This window comes from Sycon ciliatum, chromosome 1 (genome assembly GCF_964019385.1).
Source record: "Sycon ciliatum chromosome 1, ocSycCili1.1, whole genome shotgun sequence".
NCBI classification, from domain to species: domain Eukaryota; kingdom Metazoa; phylum Porifera; class Calcarea; order Leucosolenida; family Sycettidae; genus Sycon; species Sycon ciliatum.
The window spans coordinates 84,934,410-84,956,003 of record NC_088643.1 but is presented as its reverse complement, the minus strand read 5'-3'; the positions used below and the strand labels follow the sequence as shown (position 1 = coordinate 84,956,003).

Genomic DNA, 21,594 nt, shown 5'->3' with positions numbered 1-21,594 from the left:
TCGTATATACAGCGATGGGGTGTATTTGAAGCTCCCTGGCGCTGGATATGTGATCTCGGTAGTGCCCTGTTTGAGCTCAATGTACGCAGCTCGTGGAGAGCTTTCCAGAATGCCCAAGATTGTGAAAATTGGTTGATTAGAACCGAAGATATTCTCAGAATAAGGGGAGAATTATTGCATTTGGGACTGCTGGGGAAATTTGGTCGGATGGTAAAGGATTAACTACGGCTTCACGGGTGAAGGGAATCTAGTCTCTTGGGGAGGTCAGTTCATAAAAAGGTGCTCGGAAGTCACATCCATGTTCAGAAACGAGAGAGCTTGGAAGCTCAGGGCCCTACGCTATGCTTTTTTTTTGCCTTGATGACCTAGACAAAAAAAGCATAGGGATGTTTTTTTCAGATACTCGTATAACCTGGGATTCGAACCCGCACTATCGCCCTGCAAGCATCCGCAGATACACTTCGCATACATACTAATTCTTTCAAGTTGCTTCACGTTATGATCTTGCATTTCAAAGCCCTACAGTATTTGAATATTGTGGCCAGCCGTCTTTGATGATACGGTACGGTACGGGACAGTTACGGGCGAGGGTAATACGACACCGTCTACCGCCTTGATGACCTAGGCAAAAAAAGCATGAGGATGTTATAAATTTTTCAATTCTCCTATTTTTTTTCAAGGCATATTAAACCTGGGATTCGAACCCGCACTATCGCCCTACATGCATTCCCCGAAACACTTCGCATTCATACTCATTCTTCCAAGTTGCTTCACGTTATGATCTTGCGTTTGAAAGCCCTATTTGAATGTTGTGGCCAGCTGTCTTTGATGGTACGGTACGGTACGGGACAGATACGGGATAGCGCCAGGCGTGACACAAACAAACACCAAATTAAAGCTGTGTGGACCCTGGCTAGCGCCAGACGTTACTGAAGTAACGTCTTCTGCATAGCTACGGGAATAAGCTCCTGAGGTGTGTACCGCGTGTACCGCAGAGAAGTGTCATGTGATGATGAAGTGAAATATAACAACTGTGAAGTGGTTGCGGTGTGGACAGTTGCGTCGGTGCAATGTGGTGCGCGTAGTGTTACTTTCAACGTGTTCGCACACAAAATGTACCTCGAACAATCTTTGCAAAGTCATGCCGTGCCCCTTTTTTCTTCTCTATGTGAAGTGCTGCAGCCGAGTCTAAGAAGGCCAAAAAGAAGGCGGAGAAGAAGGCTGAAAAGGCAAAGCTAAAGGTACAGCTAAATAGGTATTACGTGCTCAATTCTGACTTCTTGGATAATCTGGCACTTTGGATTTGAATGTATTAGAAGTCAGCTACTGATTACTCATGTGTACAGAATTTTGCAAGCGCTTGTGCACGTGAATCCTGTTGAGTGTTGGTGTCATCTAACCGTGCTGGCCTACTATGTGTTATTCGCAGGCTGATGCTCAAGCTGCCAGTGGTGGTGCTGAAAGTGCTGCCGCAGCAGAAGAGGTAGGAAGGAACGCTGATATTTGGTCCTCTTCTGTGTGAGATCTGTTTGATGCCTTCTTTTTCTTTTTTTGGAGTTGGCGAGGGTACACCAAGTGGTGTCTGCTGTGTTCGTTCCCCTGCACCCACTTGACGAAAGGCCCCGCGCCTTATACCAGTACCACTATCAAGCACCCTGACAAATTGGCCACGGTGATGATGCTTACAATACTCAACTGCCAATGCATTGCGTTACTGTAGCATGCAGAGTGAAGTCAGACTTTGGTTATTACATGACTGCCTACGCATGTGAAAGAATCTGGCCTGTCCACCTCTCTCTTTCTCTCTCTCTCTCTCTCTCTCTCTCTCTCTCTCTCTCTCTCTCTCTCTCTCTCTCTCTCTCTCTCTCTCTCCAGGATGTATCGAAAGGACTTTATGGTGACATGCCAGTGATACGCTCTACTGACAGGCCAGGTTAGTACAACTTGCTACAGTGATGTGTTTTGAAGTTTAGAAATGACTCCACCAGCAGCCAAGGTACAGTTCTAGCCTTGTTGTCGGACTCGATGGGGAGTATTGAGTATTTAATTTCTGTTTCAGTCACATGTGAATCTTCACCATCAGTTTTCCCTGTTCAGCTGACTCCCTCAACCCGATACATGTTTACTTAATCTTTCGAGTAACATTATTGAATGGTGTACTAAACACATGGCCCTGCGATTGTCTTGCACTTACTGTACAGGCCGTACATTTGTACGCGTGGATGAGCTGTCAGAGAGCTTAGCCGACAAGACCGTTCTTGTGCGTGCACGTCTGCACACCAGTAGACTGACAGGTAAGCTTTGTGTTTGTGTCATGCGATGATCGGAAGAGAGCTGTTAACTCTCTTTTTACAGTTTGAAACCCGTTCTCGATCAACTCATCACTACAAGTCTTTACAGGCAATTTCTGGACATTGCCCCATAGTGAGGAATGACTTGTGAGCAATGGTTTGCTGCGGCTGACTTTCCATATTAGCTCAGACTCATACTCACTCAAGCTCATTTGTGTGATGATGCTAAACAAACATGCCTGCCTTGAGACTCACTAAGATACTGTAACGAACCAAGTTTGTCTGCTAACAAGTACTTAGGTCGACTTATGAATCGTATCTTTTGAACTGTATACCTCTGAAAACTTTCTCTTTTGTGCTGCATGCTGTGTGTTGTATTCTTCTCCTGCAGGAAAATATTGCTTTGTAGTACTAAGGCAGCAATGTTACACAGTGCAAGGAATTGTTACCAAAGGAGACAAAGTCAGCAAGCAAATGCTGAAGTTTGCCTCTGGGTAAGCTGAGGTAGACTGTTTTGATTACTTACAAAACTTCGTTGCACACCTTTCTGGAGATATGTGTGGACAGAGTTGGACAATTTTCTCGACCGGCTCACCCTCTTGGGCAGCAGAATCTGATATTTAAACCCGCTTTAAGTACATGCATTGGGCTCTTGCTTCTGTTTTGTGTCTGTTTCTGCTCTGCTGGCATGTTTATGTATATTCTTGTTCTGAGATTTACAATGGAAAGATCTGCGTGGCAGATAATGCTCATTTGTCACATGTTTGGCTATTTCCGGTGCTCTAAAAGCCACAATTGTCCTCACAATGGGATCCACATGTAGGCGTTTATTCTGTTATTGTCTTCGTTGCTTGTCCATAATGCGATCATGTGAACTTTGCCATTGTCTAGTATTCCAAAGGAGTCTATTGTGGATGCCATTGGAGTAGTGAGGACTGTAGAAAAGCCGGTGACGAGTTGCACACAGCAGAATGTTGAGCTGCACGTGCAGGAACTCTTCACGGTGAGCAAGTCTGAACCTCGTCTACCTCTTCAAATTGAGGATGCTTCCCGGACAGAGGCTGAGGAAGAGGAAGGTGCGGCTGGGCCGAAAGTCAATCAAGACACTCGCCTGGACAACAGAATAATCGACCTGAGGACAACGACTAATCAGGCCATCTTTCGCATGCAAGGAGGTGTTGTTCGCCTTTTCAAAGAGCACCTTGCTTCAAGGCGATTTGTGGAAATCCAAACTCCTCATATCATCAGTGGTAAGCTGTGTGTGTACAGTAGTTGTAATGAGATGTATTTGATATTATTTATGTGATATTTACATGTGAAATAGTGTACATACTATTGCCATTTTTGCTGTTGTAAATGTGTCAGTAGTCATGTGTATAATAGGTTAACATATTAGATCATGTTGCCTGCAATTCTTCACTGGATGTGATCATGTCCATTTCATAGTTGTGTCACAGCTTGTGTGAGTTTACAATGTAGTACTTGTCCTCTCGCTGTGTGCTGATTGGCAAAGTGACTAAGTGCTAACTTTTAATGATGATGATTATGGTGCGTGCGTGCGTGCGTGTGTGTGTCCCATATGGTGCAGTGGTATGTGCAGCGATTTCCAATCGAGAGGTTGCGGGTTCGATTCCCGACGATTGTGGTCACACACGTCTTTCTTCTCTTTCTCAGACTCCTCCTGACTTTTCTTTCATCCTCCTGGGTGGTTACCAACAGCCAGTGCATGCCAGAGTATGTGGTGTGATGTGTGTGCGGAAAAAAATGAAAAAAGACCAAAAAGTAGGGATTCACTGGCCAGAAAAAGCCACTTCATAGCTGTGTGGTGTAGACCAGGCTGAATAGTGGCGGTCAATTCTTCAGCCTTGCAAGTTGTTGAATTGTGCAATCCCAGCACAAGCTGCTATGGCTTCTGCTGTAGCATCGCTATCATCGCCTTCGGCGATGGGCGTCCAATGGTCCAATGGTGTGTGTGTGTGTGTGTGTGTGTGACTACAGCTGCTAGCGAAGGTGGTGCCAATGTCTTTACAGTTGGCTACTTCGACCGTAAGTGCTAGATAATCAACGCTAAATGCTTTGCTTGTTGACCGGCTTTGACCTTATAATACTGTATTTCCCCGAATATAACTCCGTTAGTTTCTTTTAGAAACACATCCCGATATTGAACCAGGAGGTGTGTCTTATGATTGAGTGTGACTTATTATTACTCAAGCGAACACACTAAAACGGAGCCTGAAAATGGGGACACAATTTGACTTGACTGGATGCGACTTTAATATTATAGATCATATATGACCGAGGAAATACGGTAAGCATCCATATTGATGGCGCATCGATCTTTCCTGTTTGCCTGGTGACTTAGTTGCTGTTTGCATCAGGTTTGACTCATCTGTGAAAAATCCTGTGGCACAGAGATACTATCCTCGCATCTTGAATTTGCCACAAACGTACTTTATCATGATAACAGGGTGTGATGTTTTGAAGGCTGATTAATTGAGGCTTGCCCGTGCTTTCGTTATCTTTCCTGTCTGCAGGTAAGGCCTACCTGGCACAGTCTCCACAGCTTTACAAGCAAATGGCCATCTGTGCTGACTTTGAGCGTGTATTCTGTGTGGGACCTGGTAAGAATATGCACACCTTTGTACTGTTAGGTGTCTTTCATGTCTCAGTAGTTGATTGTTTGAATACAGTGCTGATGTGTGCTGGGCACACTAGCTTAGTAGTGTACTTCGAAGTACATGTACCTGTTTTCATTTTTGAAATCTAATTTTGGGCCTTTTGCTCTAACAGATGTCAAGGATTAGTTTTGATATTTTTTTCACCCTGCAGTAAGTAAACAAGAACTTCAATTTCTGATGTACATGTATCATTGATTCCGGTGTTGTTTTCTGTAGTGTTCCGTGCGGAGGACTCCAACACACATCGTCATCTCACTGAGTTTGTTGGCTTGGACTTGGAGATGGCTTTCAATGAGCATTATCACGAGGTCAGCACTTTATTTAATTTTGTTGCCTTGTATCCTTGTTCATGGTTCTCTGCAGTGTCGTGGCATCTGTAGTTCACACGATGTACACCTGGGATCTTGTTTTCTTGACTGTGTTCCTGTAATCTTTTTGTATTTTGCGTTTTCTAGCATTACGTGAGCCTTGGTTTGAAGAAATAACTTCACCATATATTTGGGATGTAGTGGATCCACTCATTTGTATGCCTGTGGTGCGGTGATCCGTATACTTTGTGTGTTTTTCACGTGCTCTTTTCAGACTTTTCTTTATTGTACTTCGAAGTATGCAATAAGATCAGCGGAGCATGTACATGTACATGTACATTGCCCGTTGATCTCAGGTATACTTGCTAGCTAGTTCAGTTACTGGGGTTCTCAGTCGCTTATATTGTGTGCTGTTGTAATTTGCTACACTGCGTGTTTCTGTATGTAGGTGCTGGACGTCATCGGGAGCTTGTTTGTGAGCCTGTTCAAGGGTCTCCGTGACCAGTGAGTCTAGTACACATGGCAATCCACAGAGATGATGGCATGAGCTTTGTTAGGGAGAGTGCAGCTGTACTGTTTGCAACAACTCAGTACATCATGTTCCATATCAATTTCGTTTTGATGTGTGCGTTGATATTGTGGCAATTCCCTTGTGCTTGAGTAGCTTTTAGTGTGCAGTAAGTTTGACGGACATCTCTGCCCCTTGAGCTGTGAAGTGTATTCTATACCCCAGGGTAGAGTGTGCAGCATAGGTGAGGGTTGCCTATTTGCTATTCACTGCTTTTCAGTGTGAAACTTGGAGTAGCACAGGAAAGGTTTGATCACCGACGCTGTTCTGGCTAACGATAGCTACACGTCTTACGAGTTTCACTACACTTTTTTTCTTCTGGCAAAGGTATCTATTGTAAATTTCATTGCTGTCTCTTTGTTGGTGCTATTAGATTTGCCTCAGAGATTGACACCATCAACAAGCAATTTCCATGTGAACCGTTTCAGTTCCTGGAGCCCAGGTGAGACTACAGTCCAAGCTGTCCTAGTATTACTTGAAGTAGAACTGTGATAATCCAATGTAGAGACTTGGGAGGTGAAACGGGCGGATACATGGGAATGCGGTTCGGAGGTTTCACTGACAAATTCTAGATTTTTTGGAGCATGGAAACGAGCATTCATTGGACTTCGCAGCACGCAGCAAAGGTCATTGCGTTGCTGGTATGGCGGTGCCATACAGAGCTCAGAAACGACACTGAGCAGCACCAACTGGCCTTGATGGCAGATACTGTGAATGTAGTCAATATACCCATACTATGTTCTTGTACTAAGTTACGGGTGCCTCTCCATGCTGGCCAAAAAAAGGGAGATCTGACTTTTTTCTAGAAGCTGAATTTTCATATGCTGTATATTCTTGTGCCTTGTTTCCATGATGCCATTCTTCGTTATGAGGTTTGCTAGCAGAACTTCTACAACAGCCATGCCATGCATGTGTTACTTATCCTGTCACCTTACTGCTGGTGATGTGGATATATAGTCACTAAGGAGTCAGGACAATGAACCCCAAACAATCTGTGGTATTTTCTTGTACTGGTTATGTCTTCTCTGCAGTCTTCGTCTTGAGTGGTCGGAGGGAATTACTCTGCTGCGTGAGAACGGAGTGGTCATGGATGATGAGGATGATCTCAGGTCAGTAGTGCACTTTGTCAGGCATAGTGTAGTATGAAGTCATATGCAATACATGATTATGGTGGTGTCGCCGCCTATGCATGTAGCTAAAGTTATTCCAGCTGTGTGTCGGGTACTTTTCAGTATGGCCATGCCTGCTGATGCTTTGTATTTTGCCTTTTGGGGGGATACCGCTAGAATACTCAAGGATGGCATTTGTGAAAGTCCTTGCTGGCATTGTGCATACAGATACATGTGTGTGCCATGCACGCAGAGATTTGTGACAAAACCCGGCCGCTGGCTTTTCGCATGACACGCGCTTACACACATATAAAGAATGATTGAAAACGTTATAGTGTACACTCTCTCAAGCTGCCACAAATCCTTTCAAATACGACACTTGTGTAGGTACGAAATATGTACACAGGTGTGTGGGGATTGAATACTGTAAGAGTTGAAAGTGTGACGAGTCTAAAGTTTAGCGGTTTGCAAAAATGTCCCACTTGGCGAGCACAAAGTTTAACGACCCTGCCATCACACACCTGTCTCCTGTTTCTCTAGTACAGAGGAGAGAAGGAATAACTCACGTGTAACGTTTCTTGAGTTAGTGATGGGTTTTGTCTCGTTATAATGTTAGACGTTGTGCCCCGGTAGAGATTCAACTCTTACAGTAGTTCTGCTTGAAGACAATTTCATTCTTTGAACAATGTACATGTATTGCATAGTAAAGCCTACAACAGGTGTGCAAGTCCGTTGTTGCAGTAAAGCCAGGTATCGGGATTTACTTGCCGGAGTTTACTTGCCGCAGGCCGTGAGTGGTGGGAAACCTGGTGTTGGCCTTTGCTTGCCTCCCTTCATATGACTGTGTCGTTGTCGACAGAGGCCTGTTATTCATAAAAAGCTACCACAGTGAGCTGTAGCTTACACATTCCAAAAGGGCATATTGGTGGTATGTTGCTTGCTGCCACTCAATGACTGTTTGTTTGGCAGTGGTGCTGAACATATGCTATTGAATTCTGGATTTTTTCTCTCTGTAGTACTCCTAATGAGAAGCTCCTAGGACGCCTTGTCAAGGAGAAGTACGGGACCGACTTTTTCATTTTGGACAAATTCCCATTGGCCATCCGCCCATTCTACACCATGCCCGATCCCAACAATCCAGTGAGTAACGGCTGGCCATGTCACGGCGTGTTTAATGCATTGTGCTCACCATCAAAGCTAGTGGTGAAACGAATATACCGAATGTTCGAATATTCGTTCGGTTTGACACATTCGAACGAATATTTCTCATGGCGAATATTCGTTAACCCGGTATGCAGAATCAACCGGGTGACTTCAAACTTTCGTAACTTCGTGAATACTTGACCGAATCGCTTCATTGAAAGATCTATCGGCATTAGCAAACTCTCAGCTGTTGTTTAGAAGCCACCCGAACGCAATCCGAGGTCCTGGAGGGGAGGTATGGCGCTCGAACGAAAATCACGTCTCAAGCTCAAGCTGTTTTTTGAGCCTGTGAAAGGAAGGCACTTCAGCTGGGGATTTTTATGAAAAATGACCTAGAAACGATGGAGAAATATATGCCTTCTTTCGTCATGCCTAATAATAGTGACAATATCCAATAAAATGACTGAGAGGAGGGCATGTGATGTCATCCGTGTTAACGAAAGAATATTCGTTCGTTCGTTCGTTAAGCCGAAGAATATTCGGCTACTGGGTTTTGATATTCGTTTCACCACTAATCAAAGCACATACCAGTAGTACTTTCTTACTGTAATGAGCCCTGATAGGCTGATATGCTGATACTATGAGATGATCGTGTTCCTGATAGAGGTTATAATGCATCCCCGATCCTAATTGTGCGCAATGCAAGATTGATAGTGCGCAACACTAGCTAGTACGGTGATGCCTAGAGAGATCCAGCTCTATTTTAAATACAATAGCTGCAGAGTGTTTTTGTCTCTAGTCTAGCACTACAAACAGTGAATGCGGTGAGTGAATGCAGTGCAGTGAATTCAGTGCAGCGAATGTGGTTATGCTTTCTTGATGAGGTTGAGCTGTACATTTTCCTTTGCCGGAGCACATGTCATACAGTTATAGCACTATAATCCTAAAGGCATGAAAGGGAAACAATATACAACAATGGCAAGCTGTACAGTATTTAACGTTTTTAAAGAAGAAATATTTATATTCATGAAGTTAGTTGCTCCAACGAAGAGCACACGCTTCTTGCCGAACTTCATGACTATTACCGCCGAAGTCGCAACTTCTATTTTAAAGTTAATATTTATATTGCTGTATTAAATGGGCAACCATCCAACGCTTTTGCTTTCTTCTCAACTTCCGTTCTGACTTCACTATAAATTGTTATGTGTGCGCTGGCGCATCTGTGGTTGTATTCACTGTAGAAATCCAGCAACTCCTACGACATGTTCATGCGGGGTGAAGAGATCCTGTCCGGTGCCCAGCGTATCCATGACGCTGCTATGCTGACAGACCGTGCTAAGCTCCACAATATTGGTGAGTAGCAACACTAGATTGTTATCGTGGCTTTGTTTACTGCACTCTAAGATTTGGGCAACATGGTGATGCATCGTCACAGTCACTGCGTGAGTACATGAAACCCAGAGTGTGCAGCTTCTGACTCTTCTGCTTGGGCGTCGGTCATGGCGAAATTCTAGGATTACATCATACAAGTAGTTGGTGCAGATATGCAGCGGGAAGTAGTGTAGTGCATACAACTGGGCTGCAGTTGTGCAGCAGGAGTTCCGCGTGAATCCTGCTTGTACGCTCGACATTACTAAAATGATGTAATCCAGGTGTTTTGCCATGACAGCAGTCACAGCAACCCATCTGAGCTCCACATTCTGGGTTTTATGTTCTGGGGATTGTACGTTTTTCTTCTAGATGCTGAAGACCCTGTTATGTTTGCCTTTTGATCTGGAAATTGCACCTGGCATGGCCGTTATTATGATCTTATGATACTCAACCTGACTTGTATTGTATGTGTGTATGTGTATGTGTATGTCTTCAGACCTGGAGAAGATCAAGGCCTATATTGATGCCTTCCGCTACGGAGCACCGCCCCATGCTGGTGGTGGCATTGGTGAGTTACATGCCTTGTACTGTACACGTTGAAATTCTGCCAAAGAAATATTTTAGATGGTTGTGGGAACCGGAAAACTAGAACCAAGAGTACATGTTCCTCCATTGTCAGTGCTGTCCCGACAGCATTTCTTAAGTTGAGACGTATTTTATGATGCAATACACTATCTTCAGATAGCTAGTGGTTTCGACCTTGTTAGATCTCCTCAGCGGAACTCAGAGTCACTGGCTGAACCGATCGGTCTACTGAACAACAAAGAATTTTTAAACATGTTTGAAACATCAAAGTCGGAGTGTTCTAACTGAGATAGACACAGCGAGCTTTGCACGAGGGCAGATAATTTTGACGCTTACCAGAAAGAGTGTACTCAACCAAGCCGAGCCGAGCGATCGTAATACAATGATTATGATTATACTCCATCTCCGGATGCAATACACATATCTTCAGATGCATCCTAGCCCAGTGCAGTAGTAGTGGACACATGGCCATTCCATAGCGAGAAAGATATTTTACTTGCTTGACCGCGGGACTGTCAGCTGTAGCATGAGGCAAAGTGACTAGAACTAAAACTCAAACAAATATGCGTACATCCTACGACATACCACAAGCTCGCCAAGAGAGGGAGTGTGTGTCAGCTCAACCTACGAGACCACCGCCTCCCTGATGTGGTGTCCAGGGACTCACACGAGGTAAGACGCAACGGTCACGCTTTGCGATGAGTCGTACTCTCGCATGACATAGGCGCGTCTACTACTGCAGATAGGACTTTTGATGACGGCGTTCCACTGATGACAGTCACAAGAAAACGTTATGGAACTTGACTTTCTTCATTTTTGCTGTTGTTATGAGTGCACAATTTATCTTATTTATTGCCATTTCACTTATAAGCGCATGCTCTTATAGGCGAAGCACTACCAAAATTATCACTTTGACACAATCACGGATAAAAGTCTGCAAACAACATACAAGAACCATGAAACTGACACTATAAGACCTAGTCAAACACAAAGACTCTGGCAAACGAACTCTGATCGTGCATGCGTGTTTAGGTGAACATATTTCTTTTTTGAATTTGGATTCGTAGGAATAATTCACTTATAAGCGCATGTACTTATATGTGCATTTATATGTGCGTTATTTGCGGTAAATGAAAATGAAAAAGAAATGGTGCAAATGTGAGCAGATCCTGTACTACAGTAGTGACTGTTCATTCCTGTTGACATTGCAGTTCTCCAGTTGTATGACCTTTGTCCTTGTCAGCGTGTAGTGATTGCATCCATATGTATGTATGCTATTCTTGTGCTCATTGTATAACCAGGTCTGGAGCGTGTTCTCATGTTGTACCTTGGCCTCAAGAACATCAGGAAGACGTCATTGTTCCCCCGCGACCCATCCAGACTCACTCCATGAAAAAGCAGTTAGGTTTGCCGTGTGCTTCCTCTTGCCCGTGTTTGCACAGTCCTTGGGAGTGTGCTGCTGCTGCCAGTCTTACTCTGCCTGCATGCAGGTGTGTATGTCTGGTGTACATGTGCGCGTGCGCATTTCTGCAGAGCAATGGATAATGTGATTCTTTCATAGCCTTTCTCCACTTCTTACTGATTGGACATTCTGTGCAGCTGTCCTTTGGCATTTCTCCCCCCACCCCTTTCTCGGCCCTTTGCTCCGGCCCTGGCATAACTACATCCGGCTCTACTTTACAAGGTCAGCACAGGCTGCATGGTATACTTTGCTTCCATCAATTCTTGGTGCTGTTGCCCGGACAGCATGCTGATGTCTGCACGTACTAGGAATACCTACCCACTGGTGACTAAACTGCTGCCTCACCATAAGTACAGGATTTGGGTACATTTCTTTACTGCTCTTTAGGAATCTACTCTTTCTTAGTCTGCTGTAAATGTTCACATCCTCATTTTAACTCATTACTCAAAGAAATTACCCCCGAAGCGCTTTGCACTGTTACACCCCTGCCTCAGGCGCGTAGCTTGTGCATAAGCCTTATGCACGTTGTACAGATGCACGAAATCCTGTCGAATCTCGTAGAATGTCGCAGAATCCCGTAGATCCGGTTGGGTGTTGAATGTGCAAGAACCTATTGTGTTTACTGCTATTTCCACTAAGAAATGGGCCCTGAAGGCATTTCATACGAGGAAAAAAATCTGATAAAGATCTAGTGAGTCATTTGTTCTATCCAAGGTGAAGAAGCTGGAAAAGCGATTGTTTGCCATTACAATGATTATGAGGCTTAATTGGTTAAATGCGCACACAATGAACACCCAACCGGGTATGCACAATAAATAAAGCCAAACAACAACAACAACAACAACAACACACATCTTCGGCCGTAGTACAGAACTTCGTACATCTGTACAACTTGCATAAGGATCATCGTCAGTTTATACATGTAGTTCTGTCACCACACCGGCAAATGACTGTCATAGGTACTACCAAGAGTGCATAAACAAGAGTATGCAGCTGTGGTTATGGGTCAGTGCGCGGCACGCTGCCTTCATTACGTAACTTGCCTTCATCACGCTCTGAAAGCATGCATTCAAACTCACAATTTCTCGTACGAGCCCATCCGTTTTTGCTCGATTCGTTCCAGCACCTACGCGATCTCTAAATTCTGGCGCGTGAACTCCAGTTCCGTACGAAAGTTCATTTCAAACCAGAGGGAAAGTGCGGTGTTTGATTTTCCGCAGTGCGCGGGCTGCAGCTGAATGATGTAAGGAAGGCAGCGCGCCGCGCATCTGGCCCATAGAAAAGTATCACAGTTGCATACTCTTGTTTATGGACTCTTGGTACTACATAGTCAAAATATGCAAAATGGCGGCTATGAGGTTGCCAGTGGTACAGGGTGACCACCAGGGAGTCGTAAAATACCATATGGTATTTTACGACTCCCTGGTGACCACACCACAGATGTGCTCTGGTGCATAGTCACCACACCACAGACATGCAAGGTATGCCCTTGGGGCTCCTTGTGCCTGTTGTGGCACTGAAGTTGGGTTCTTGTAGATCTACATGTATGCAATGTACACATTCCAAATTGCTGACTGGCCAAAGTGTACAATTGGAAATCAATGTCTGTATGCTTGCATGAGATTCCGTGCTTGGAGATGAACCGCCGGTCTTCTGTGGGTGCGCTCTCCAACCAATGTGCACTTACTCTCCTTATCACATTTTTGCAACACAGTGTGTACTGTCTCGAGCCTGTGGTTCACTGTGGAATAAGCCTTATGCACATTGTGCAGATAACGGAACTCCTGTAGGTGTGTACATACCCCAATCATTTTGGTGTTCATTTTGTACTGGGGAGCTAGTGATGAGCTAGATCTTTTTACAACAAAATTGTGTCATATGGGAGGCTTTCAGGGCATGCTTGGTGGTGGATGTAGCAGTAAACACAAAAGGGTCCTGTACATTCAACACCCAAACAGGTCTATGGGATTTCGTACATCTGTACAATGTGTATAATACTGTAGTGGATGGCATGAGTACGTGACATTTTTATTTTGAAGTATTTGAAAGTATTTGCCCGCACTTCCACCAGGTCGCGTGCATTCTAGTTATCTACACTGTAGTCGTCGATTTTCCTGGCCTCCAAGGCTGTGAAGAAACAAACGTGAATGTCTGGATTTCCACATCTGTATAGGAACACCATCACCCTCAAGGATCAACGTTACCTACCAGTATTTTCATTGACCTGAGCAAAAATCGTTGCCATGGGAGCGCATAGGTAGCATAGACCTGGAGTGTACCTTGCTGCTTGCTATTATCATTCCAATCCAGGACCAAACCATGTACACGATAATCACTGTACAGATACATGTACAACCATACATGTATTAGATAAACCTTGTTTGTTCAAACGCGTTGTTGGTTGACTGTTTCCGAACACGGTGACCTTTCTATCCACGGTTAGTAGAGCCCCGTTCGGTTGCGACCATCACAACCGTATGGGTGTTAGACCCAGTTCCGACCCTCTCTATTCTAGGGAGTTTTTTTAGACTTCTTGTAACAGAATGCAAGACTGCCGTTACCAGGTTACGAGAAGTCTAAAAACTCCCCTATAGAATAGAGAAGGTCAGACCTGGGTCTAACACCTATACCAAGAGTACATAAACCTATGTACTCTTGCCTATACCAAGAGTTCATAACCCCTGGGGGTTAATAACCGTTATGAAACTCTTGCCTATACGGTTCTGATGGTCGCAACCGACCGGCCGGGGCTCTACCAACCATGGATGGTTGTAGAAAGGTCACTGTTTCCGAACACGGTGTCCTCCACCTTGTAATACATGCTGTCAACCAACAAAATAATTGTACATGTACCACTTCCAGGACAGTTTGGCTACATGATTGTACATTGTAGTATTAGATGAAACTAAACACAGTCATGTTGTTGGTTTGACAGCATGAAACAAGGTCTAAAACCCCCTAGCATAAAATAATGATAATCAGGGAGTCCCTGGTGATAATGAGGGTCAGAACCAGGTTCAACACCCATGGTCTCAACGGACCAGGCTCTACCAACCATGGATGGTTGTAGCAAGGTCACTGTTTCCGAACACGGTGTCCTTCACCTTCTTTCATTTTTTGTACGAACAGCTTCTTTTACGGGCGCAATACAATGATGAGAAGCCAGGGTTTCATGCTGTCAAACCAACAACATGATTGTACTAATACTGCTCAATGAAATCGGGAGTCAATTTCATTGAGGAGCACTGTACTAGCATGGATACTTCGTAAATGCATTCAATGTTGTAGGGTGATAAATCCAAACGCATTCTCTGTCCCACTGGAAAAACCCAGCAGCTGAAAAGCTACAAAGTAATTTTACCCTGATCAATGGCAAAAACTTGATTCCACGGGGAAAGGTGATGCAGTCACGGAATCACGTTTTTGCAATCAACTTTGATGTACTCCAAGACCTTCGGTGTGACAAGCATCCATGCAGAAAAATCACAAGCTGCACACTATTGGTTGGTGAAACACAAGACGCAAGGCAGGCAAATGACATGAGTGCACACACACACAGCCACAAACAAAGCAACACGTCCTCTGCTTTCTCTAATGGCAACCCTTTATTGAAATAGTTAGTTCATTTGGCGAACAAGAGCGTTGATGGCGAGCTCACGGTTACCGCAGTCACCTCCCTCAACGAAATGGTTGGTGATCTTACGGAAACCACCACGGGGAGAAGACAGCTTGAATGGCCACAAGAAGTTGTTGGCCCACTTGAAGCTGTCACCAACGGTGTAGATCTCGTGGATAAGGTCCTCAACGCAAATGATTCCATTGCGACCAAGAGCCTGCTGGACAATCTTGTTGTCGGTGAGAGCGGTGCGGTCACGCTTCAGCTTGCCATATCCACGTTTGTAGATAAGCTCCTTCACCGTCTTCAGGTTGGGGTATCTACAAAAGGGTGTTACAAAAACAAAAAGCAACTGTTTAGATTGTGCTCTTGGTGTGGTTAAACTACAAGCCATAAGTGGCCTTGACCAGGAAAACACTAGAATGTTACATTCACTGTCAACTCTGATGCATTGTGAACAATAGAACTGCATCATTTCAGATAAGAATGCAAGGCCTTGAAGAACAGTGAGAGTAAAAATTGCATATGGTTGTCAAGCGATTTGCTTTGCAACAAATCAATGAAAGAGAATAGGGAAATGTAGAATGGTATCCACACCAGTAAACAATGCTCACCAAGCATTTCTACAGAACACCAATTCCATTCAGTTTTGATAGCCTACATCACGACACTTGGCACACTATGACTACTAATTTTACAAGTGGCATGTGCACCGTAAACTTGACGACAGCAATATACACATTTAAAACTAGCAGATGGTACAATCCCTACTTACCCCCAGGCGATGTAAGGCTCAGCAAGGCGGAGAAGGTTCATGGATGCCTTGTTAAGACGGATGAACACACCGTTGTGGATCTGTCGCAGACGCAGAAGCTGCAGAACCTTGCGGACCTTTGGTGCAACTCCATTGATACTGAACAAAAAAAAGACGATTCGTTGTTAGTGTTAATTAGCATTAACAGAGGAAACTAGTACCAAAAGATACACAGACGGTGTGTTGAAACCATCATTGGCATCAATTCTTCTGTAGATTCGAAATCACCAGCAATGAATAATGATAGAATTCGCCTGTCACAATTCATCTTAGTTGAGGACGTCATGGTTGCATCAGCACTATTCAGTTTTATTGGGCAAGACTAGCGTAACAAATATCTTTGTACATAACGTAGACGGACCCCAGAACTCGCACTATTGCAGGATACTTACAAGTACCATAATTTCGGCAATTGATTTATTTACATAATATATCTCACTTTTACTTTTGAATATCTCGAAGTCTATTTCGACTTCTTCTCACGTTTATAACAACGAGACAATGCGAACCTGGAAATATAGAGTATTGCTGAATCCAAACCTCAATATGCAGACCTACACAAGGGCATGGACTTGATTGTATGTGTGCGTGATGAGTTGAATGGCAGGACAAAAATCAGGTCTCAGAAATAATCTGACTTGAGTGAAAGGTTACTGTTACAACTGTCTACATTACACTCAGCAAAAGGAAAAGATGGAATTGCTTACCCGCGAATACGGATCACGAAAGCAAGACGGGGCTGATCAGGGACATAGTAGTTGTCGATTTTCCTGGCCTCACGGTGCTTGTTGATCAAGTCCCTCTCGGCTTGGTGATACTCCTTCGCATACTTCTCAGCACGCTTGAAGATGAGCTTTCTCCTAGCCAGCTGGCGCTACACAACACAGAGATCGACAACGACAGTATAGAAGGAATCAAAGGTGTCCAGATGAAGAACGACGCAACAATCATACTCGGCGACAAAACACAAAAGCGTTTACCTTGCGGATCACTGGCAGAGCTTTTGCCCGAGCAGCCAGACGTGCTCGTGCTGCAGCTCTCTTCTTCCGGAGAGTCTCCGGGATACTGGGCTGCTTCTTAGCACTGGAATCACACACAGACATCCCGAATGGTTGGAAAAGGGACCACAGGAGGAAGAAGGACAAGAACTCAAACTGTACCTCGGGTCCGCCATTTTGAAAGAGGACAAGACGAAAGAACGCAAATCTTTTTACACGACTAAGTCGATAAAAGTTTGGGTTTGAGGACCGCGCGGGGTCTAGCATCGAAACCCCGATTTTGACCAAAGTTAGCAACTGACAAACTCGTTTTGACGAGGTTTGGTTTTTCGATTTTATTTCCAAGGGTGACGACTCACGTGATCAGTTCTCATTCAATGACGTCACCGACCATTTTGCTTTCTCAAGTCAAGATCAAAACTTTGTTTTCCTTCGAAACTGTTCCAAAAATTAGTGATGTTTGTGAAATACAAAAAATAGTGTTCCTTGTAGTTTGAATAGTTGTACATGTATCTGAGTAAGAAACTGCGCGTGATGGAATCGCCTTCGAGTTGCAGAGTGCTTAGAGTAATGGGATACTGTTGCTAACCTCTCGTCTATGTTTTTGGACCCACCTGCTGAACTTCCCACCTTCACCGGCCAAATTCTCACTTTGGCACTGTACTACATATTTATTTGTCAACGCTGCCCCATCACAATTCAACAGTGGGTATACAGTACATCGGAGTCCTTAAATTCAACACATTTGAAAGTGGGAATGCATAGAGGTAGAGGTCGTGGAAGCCTTAGTCCTCGGGGGAGGGGACGGGGCATCCGAAGAGATCAAGGTCGTTCTCATCCTTACCAATCTTCCGCAAGCACTCGTAGTGGGTAAGATACAAGTACATTTCCTTGCGAAATTGATTTGAGTCCGTATATTTATGACGTTTATATCATTTGCTTTTAATGCTTCACCTGTTTCAGACCACAAAGACCAGAATATCATCCGTTTGATTTATGGCAGGTGAGCACAGTACAGTGGAGTAAAAGTCACCACTCTGCACAGCATCCTATACAATGACCCAATCGTACAGGTACCGATATAGAGAGGAAAACAAACGTTGTTGCTGTAACTCGGAGTTTCACACGTTAGCGATCAAGAATAGATATGGCAACCATCTAACAACATTTAAGGACATGGATGACTAGAGAAGATCACGGCACTATCAAAGTGTGTCTGGAATCTGGAGCGTCGAAATACACTCGGACGTCTCTTATCCAGGCACCTTGGGACCGGGCACTGCCCGTATCTCAGATTTGCCCATATCTCATGATAACTCATTTACCATGTATCATCATTTTTTGAAGAAGTTTATCTGGAACGTATTGCACATGTTCAGGATACAAAAGGAACCCATTGATAAAAATGTGTGGGTTACATAGGTTGACAGTGGAAAATAAGCAATTCCACATACGGAAACAAAGTTTAAAACCCCAAAATTCGAAGCCTTTGTGCTGTAGGAACTCAAGCTGAAGGTGCCCGGTAGAGAGACGTGCCCGTGTCTGAGGCGTCCGGATAAGAGGCGGTTGAGTGTAGTGAGTACAGTATTGGCTGGTCAGTCATTGCCCAGGCCCCAGCTTACAGCAACAACTACTTAGTAAGCTATGTCCTCTGTGCCAAAGAGAGAAGCTAGAAATCATGCGGGCAGACAGGTGCGTCAACATCAACAAGAAATCCGAGCTGGTTGCGAAGTGCAAGCATGAAAACAAGTATTACCTCTCAAAATTCTCGCCATCAGTCGTCACATAAACTGTTCACACCTCACCGGTGAGGCGCTGGTTTCTGTCTTTGATGCTATTAGCACTGTTCATCTCATCTCCGTCAAAAAAGTCGCAAAGCATGTGGTCAAGCCCATTGCTTCCATAGTTTGTACCGCGAACACCCCACACAGCCGTGACCTGGGGGCATGGTTGTCTGGGGTGTTGAACAGCGCATTCCTGATCTCAGCGTACTTACATGCAGTACTCATGCAATCCATATTTGGCAATGCGCAATGTGCTCATTGCGCCTCAGCGTATGATATTGGCGCCTGTCATCTTATGTCACCCCACCCAGCTCGTACATGTGCACATTATACTATTGGCGCATATCATTCACTCGCGCTGCATTGCCCACGATTGCCGCAGCCTATATATCGATCACATCTTTAGGGCATTGTAGTCGATGCTGTGTGATGATAATAATAGCTAATGCGTGAAACTTGGAGTTACAGCAACAGTGCTTTGTCTCCCTTCTCTATACCTGCATAAGGCTCGGATCCAGATTCAGATCCCAGATCCACTGGATCCCCAACCTATCACATTTGGTCATATCGCTACCGTGACCTTGTTGACGTAGAAACGACAATCGAATAAGTTACTCCAGCGCTCGTAGACTCTACTCATCGTACTCATTTGCATGGTGCAACAAACTACAGTAAAACCTGTAACTAACGACCACCCCTTGGTGCCCGGAAAAGTGGTCTTTAGTGGCAGGTGGTCTTTAGTTAGAGGTTTGCACCGCATGACCATATATGGATCCCATTATATGATATGTATATCAAAATGCAGATAATACAATCCCCCACCACTTGCGCACTGACATTGTTCTTTCAGATCATACAACACTTGGAGAGAGAGAAAATCAAGTTTTATTGCAGACATTAAATTCAGCTCCTACTTCTGAAGCCAGGAGTCAAGAGTTCCCTGTTGAAGCTTCTCTTTGCGCTGGGCTTCAAGTTTGTTCATGAAGGCACCAAGTTTCTCTACATCCATTGCCATAGTAGACAAGCCACGCTGCAACGTAAACTGTTTCTCCTTCGAGTAGTAAACATCGATCAAAGAGCGCTTTGGATGCGCTCTCCAAGACGTTTCCTATCATGTTTGTTCTTGACAGCACTTGAAATTATGACAGGTGTAGTGCAGTCCACACTGATTCCACAGTCAAAATGAGACTGCGTTCATTTGTCCAGCTGTAGTATCGAAACAGTCCTTTCAGGACCATGGAAAATCATCAACATTTCGAGAAGGAGCTTCGAGCAATGTTTGATTTCCTACATCGTGGTCGCTAGTTACGGGTCAAAATTCGACATTGGGACAAGAAAAGGCGGTCGCTGGTCGCGTTCAGCAGGTAGTCGCTAGTCACAGTGCATTTTGAATGTGAGACCGTCCGTGCCTGACGAAGTGGTCGGTAGTACCAGGCTGGTCGCTAGTCACGGTGGTCGTTAGTTACAGGTTTTACTGTAAATAGCTATACTAAGTCTTGTTACCCGTCAAACATGTACAAACATCTTGTTTGGCAAAAGTGAATCCGATGGATCCAGTCAACCCTGCTCCTGGGGCAGAGTTGCTCGGATCCAAATCCGATGGATCTAGATCCGGATTTGACCAATCGATCACTGCAGATCGAGTGGATCCTATGGATCTGGATCTGGATTTGGATTTCACCTAGGACACCCGTGATAGCTTGCCGATGATGGGGCATCAGAGAGTCACTAGTAAATACAGAATCTTAAACCAATGTTAGCCAAGCAAAAAGTAGTGTGTTGTCAAGAATGATTCCATCCCGCGACAGCGCGTCCACTACAGCGCGAGGCATTTCAGCGCGACCACTTCAGCGCAAGGCATTTCAGCGCGAGGTAGTGTCAGCGCGAGGCACTTCAGCGCGAGGTAATGTCAGCGCAAGGCACTTCAGCGCGATGTACTGTCAGCGCGAGGTAACATCAGCGCCAGGCACTTCAGCGCATATATGTCAGCGCGAAGCACTTTCGCGTGTACTATAGTACGCAGTACTAGTATCTTACGCACGGAATTAGTGGTCTCGTCTGCACTTTCGCTAGCGGAATTTGGTGATTTGGTGATTCTTTGACAAACTTGTTTTCACATAGTTTGAATTATTTAGTTGGCATATAGCGATATGACAAGAGAATCCGTAGATTAGAAATGATGAAGTCGACCAACATTTGAAAAAAAATCAAAATTAGTGATTTCTCCATTTGCACGTCTGACTTCCAGGACGCGAACTCGATCGTTAAGTCGAGTGTATGAAGATTTCCCGACTGGGATGCGCTGGCCAGCTTGCATCTGGCTGGCAAGAAGCCCGTACGCGAAGCCTCTATCTTCAGTTGCTCCAACAGCACCCATACGTTGGGGTGGGTGATGTTCATCTTTCGGCTAAATCGATGGTGCCATCCCTCAACACTGTTGTTGGTCCTAACGTCCCTTCCATGGCAGCACCACAGCGACATCGGAACGTTAGCATTCTCAATCCAACCAATCGAAGGTGGCTGTGACCTGGTCTTCTGGCAGGAATGGCAATGCCATCAGTTGACGACAGCAGTCCTGTAGGTTACCGGCACTGTAAAGTTCCTGCATGCCCATACTGGCCAACCCTCCCGTTTTTCCCGGGAAAATCCCGGAAAATCAACACTCCTCCCGGGGTTTGTTTGTTTGTATACTTTATTTGAATTCGCAAATCCAAACGAGCACAAATGCTCAATGACAAGGCAGCGAATATGTTATTATGTTACAGGGAAGGAGGGTTGGGGAGAAAATAAGGAGAAAAAAGAGAGAATGGTAGATATTTCAATGAAGAGCGAAGCGTTATCAAACTACAAGTAAGCCAGCCCGCCTA

The 21,594-nt window shown here is 44.6% G+C and overlaps 3 protein-coding genes across 3 annotated transcripts in view; 2 read left to right on the top strand and 1 right to left on the bottom strand.

The window, feature by feature from the left end:
* LOC135806005 (aspartate--tRNA ligase, cytoplasmic-like) overlaps positions 1–11,995 on the top strand; it is a 14,770-nt gene extending 2,775 nt beyond the window's left edge. The window contains exons 3-18 of the mRNA XM_065320132.1: positions 1,175–1,241; positions 1,430–1,483; positions 1,876–1,933; positions 2,202–2,294; positions 2,683–2,785; positions 3,183–3,541; positions 4,290–4,337; positions 4,826–4,912; positions 5,186–5,277; positions 5,726–5,781; positions 6,219–6,287; positions 6,877–6,954; positions 7,971–8,094; positions 9,339–9,450; positions 9,965–10,036; positions 11,355–11,995. Of these exons, the coding sequence (XP_065176204.1) occupies positions 1,175–1,241; positions 1,430–1,483; positions 1,876–1,933; positions 2,202–2,294; positions 2,683–2,785; positions 3,183–3,541; positions 4,290–4,337; positions 4,826–4,912; positions 5,186–5,277; positions 5,726–5,781; positions 6,219–6,287; positions 6,877–6,954; positions 7,971–8,094; positions 9,339–9,450; positions 9,965–10,036; positions 11,355–11,446 (1,564 nt within the window). The 3' untranslated portion in view covers positions 11,447–11,995. The remainder of the gene's footprint in view (positions 1–1,174; positions 1,242–1,429; positions 1,484–1,875; positions 1,934–2,201; positions 2,295–2,682; positions 2,786–3,182; positions 3,542–4,289; positions 4,338–4,825; positions 4,913–5,185; positions 5,278–5,725; positions 5,782–6,218; positions 6,288–6,876; positions 6,955–7,970; positions 8,095–9,338; positions 9,451–9,964; positions 10,037–11,354) is intronic.
* A 3,103-nt stretch (positions 11,996–15,098) lies between these two features.
* On the bottom strand, positions 15,099–17,136 carry LOC135806017 (large ribosomal subunit protein uL30-like). The gene is made up of 5 exons (XM_065320148.1): positions 17,106–17,136; positions 16,926–17,028; positions 16,653–16,819; positions 15,907–16,044; positions 15,099–15,451 (listed from the first exon to the last, which is right to left on the bottom strand). The coding sequence occupies exons 1-5, from the start codon at positions 17,117–17,119 to the stop codon at positions 15,133–15,135; spliced, it is 741 nt and encodes a 246-aa protein (XP_065176220.1). The 5' UTR covers positions 17,120–17,136; the 3' UTR covers positions 15,099–15,132.
* Positions 17,137–17,383: 247 nt separating this feature from the next.
* LOC135806015 (interleukin enhancer-binding factor 2-like) overlaps positions 17,384–21,594 on the top strand; it is a 22,715-nt gene continuing 18,504 nt past the window's right edge. The window contains exons 1-2 of the mRNA XM_065320146.1: positions 17,384–17,813; positions 17,907–17,946. Coding sequence (XP_065176218.1) covers positions 17,542–17,813; positions 17,907–17,946 — 312 coding nt within the window. The 5' untranslated portion in view covers positions 17,384–17,541. The remainder of the gene's footprint in view (positions 17,814–17,906; positions 17,947–21,594) is intronic.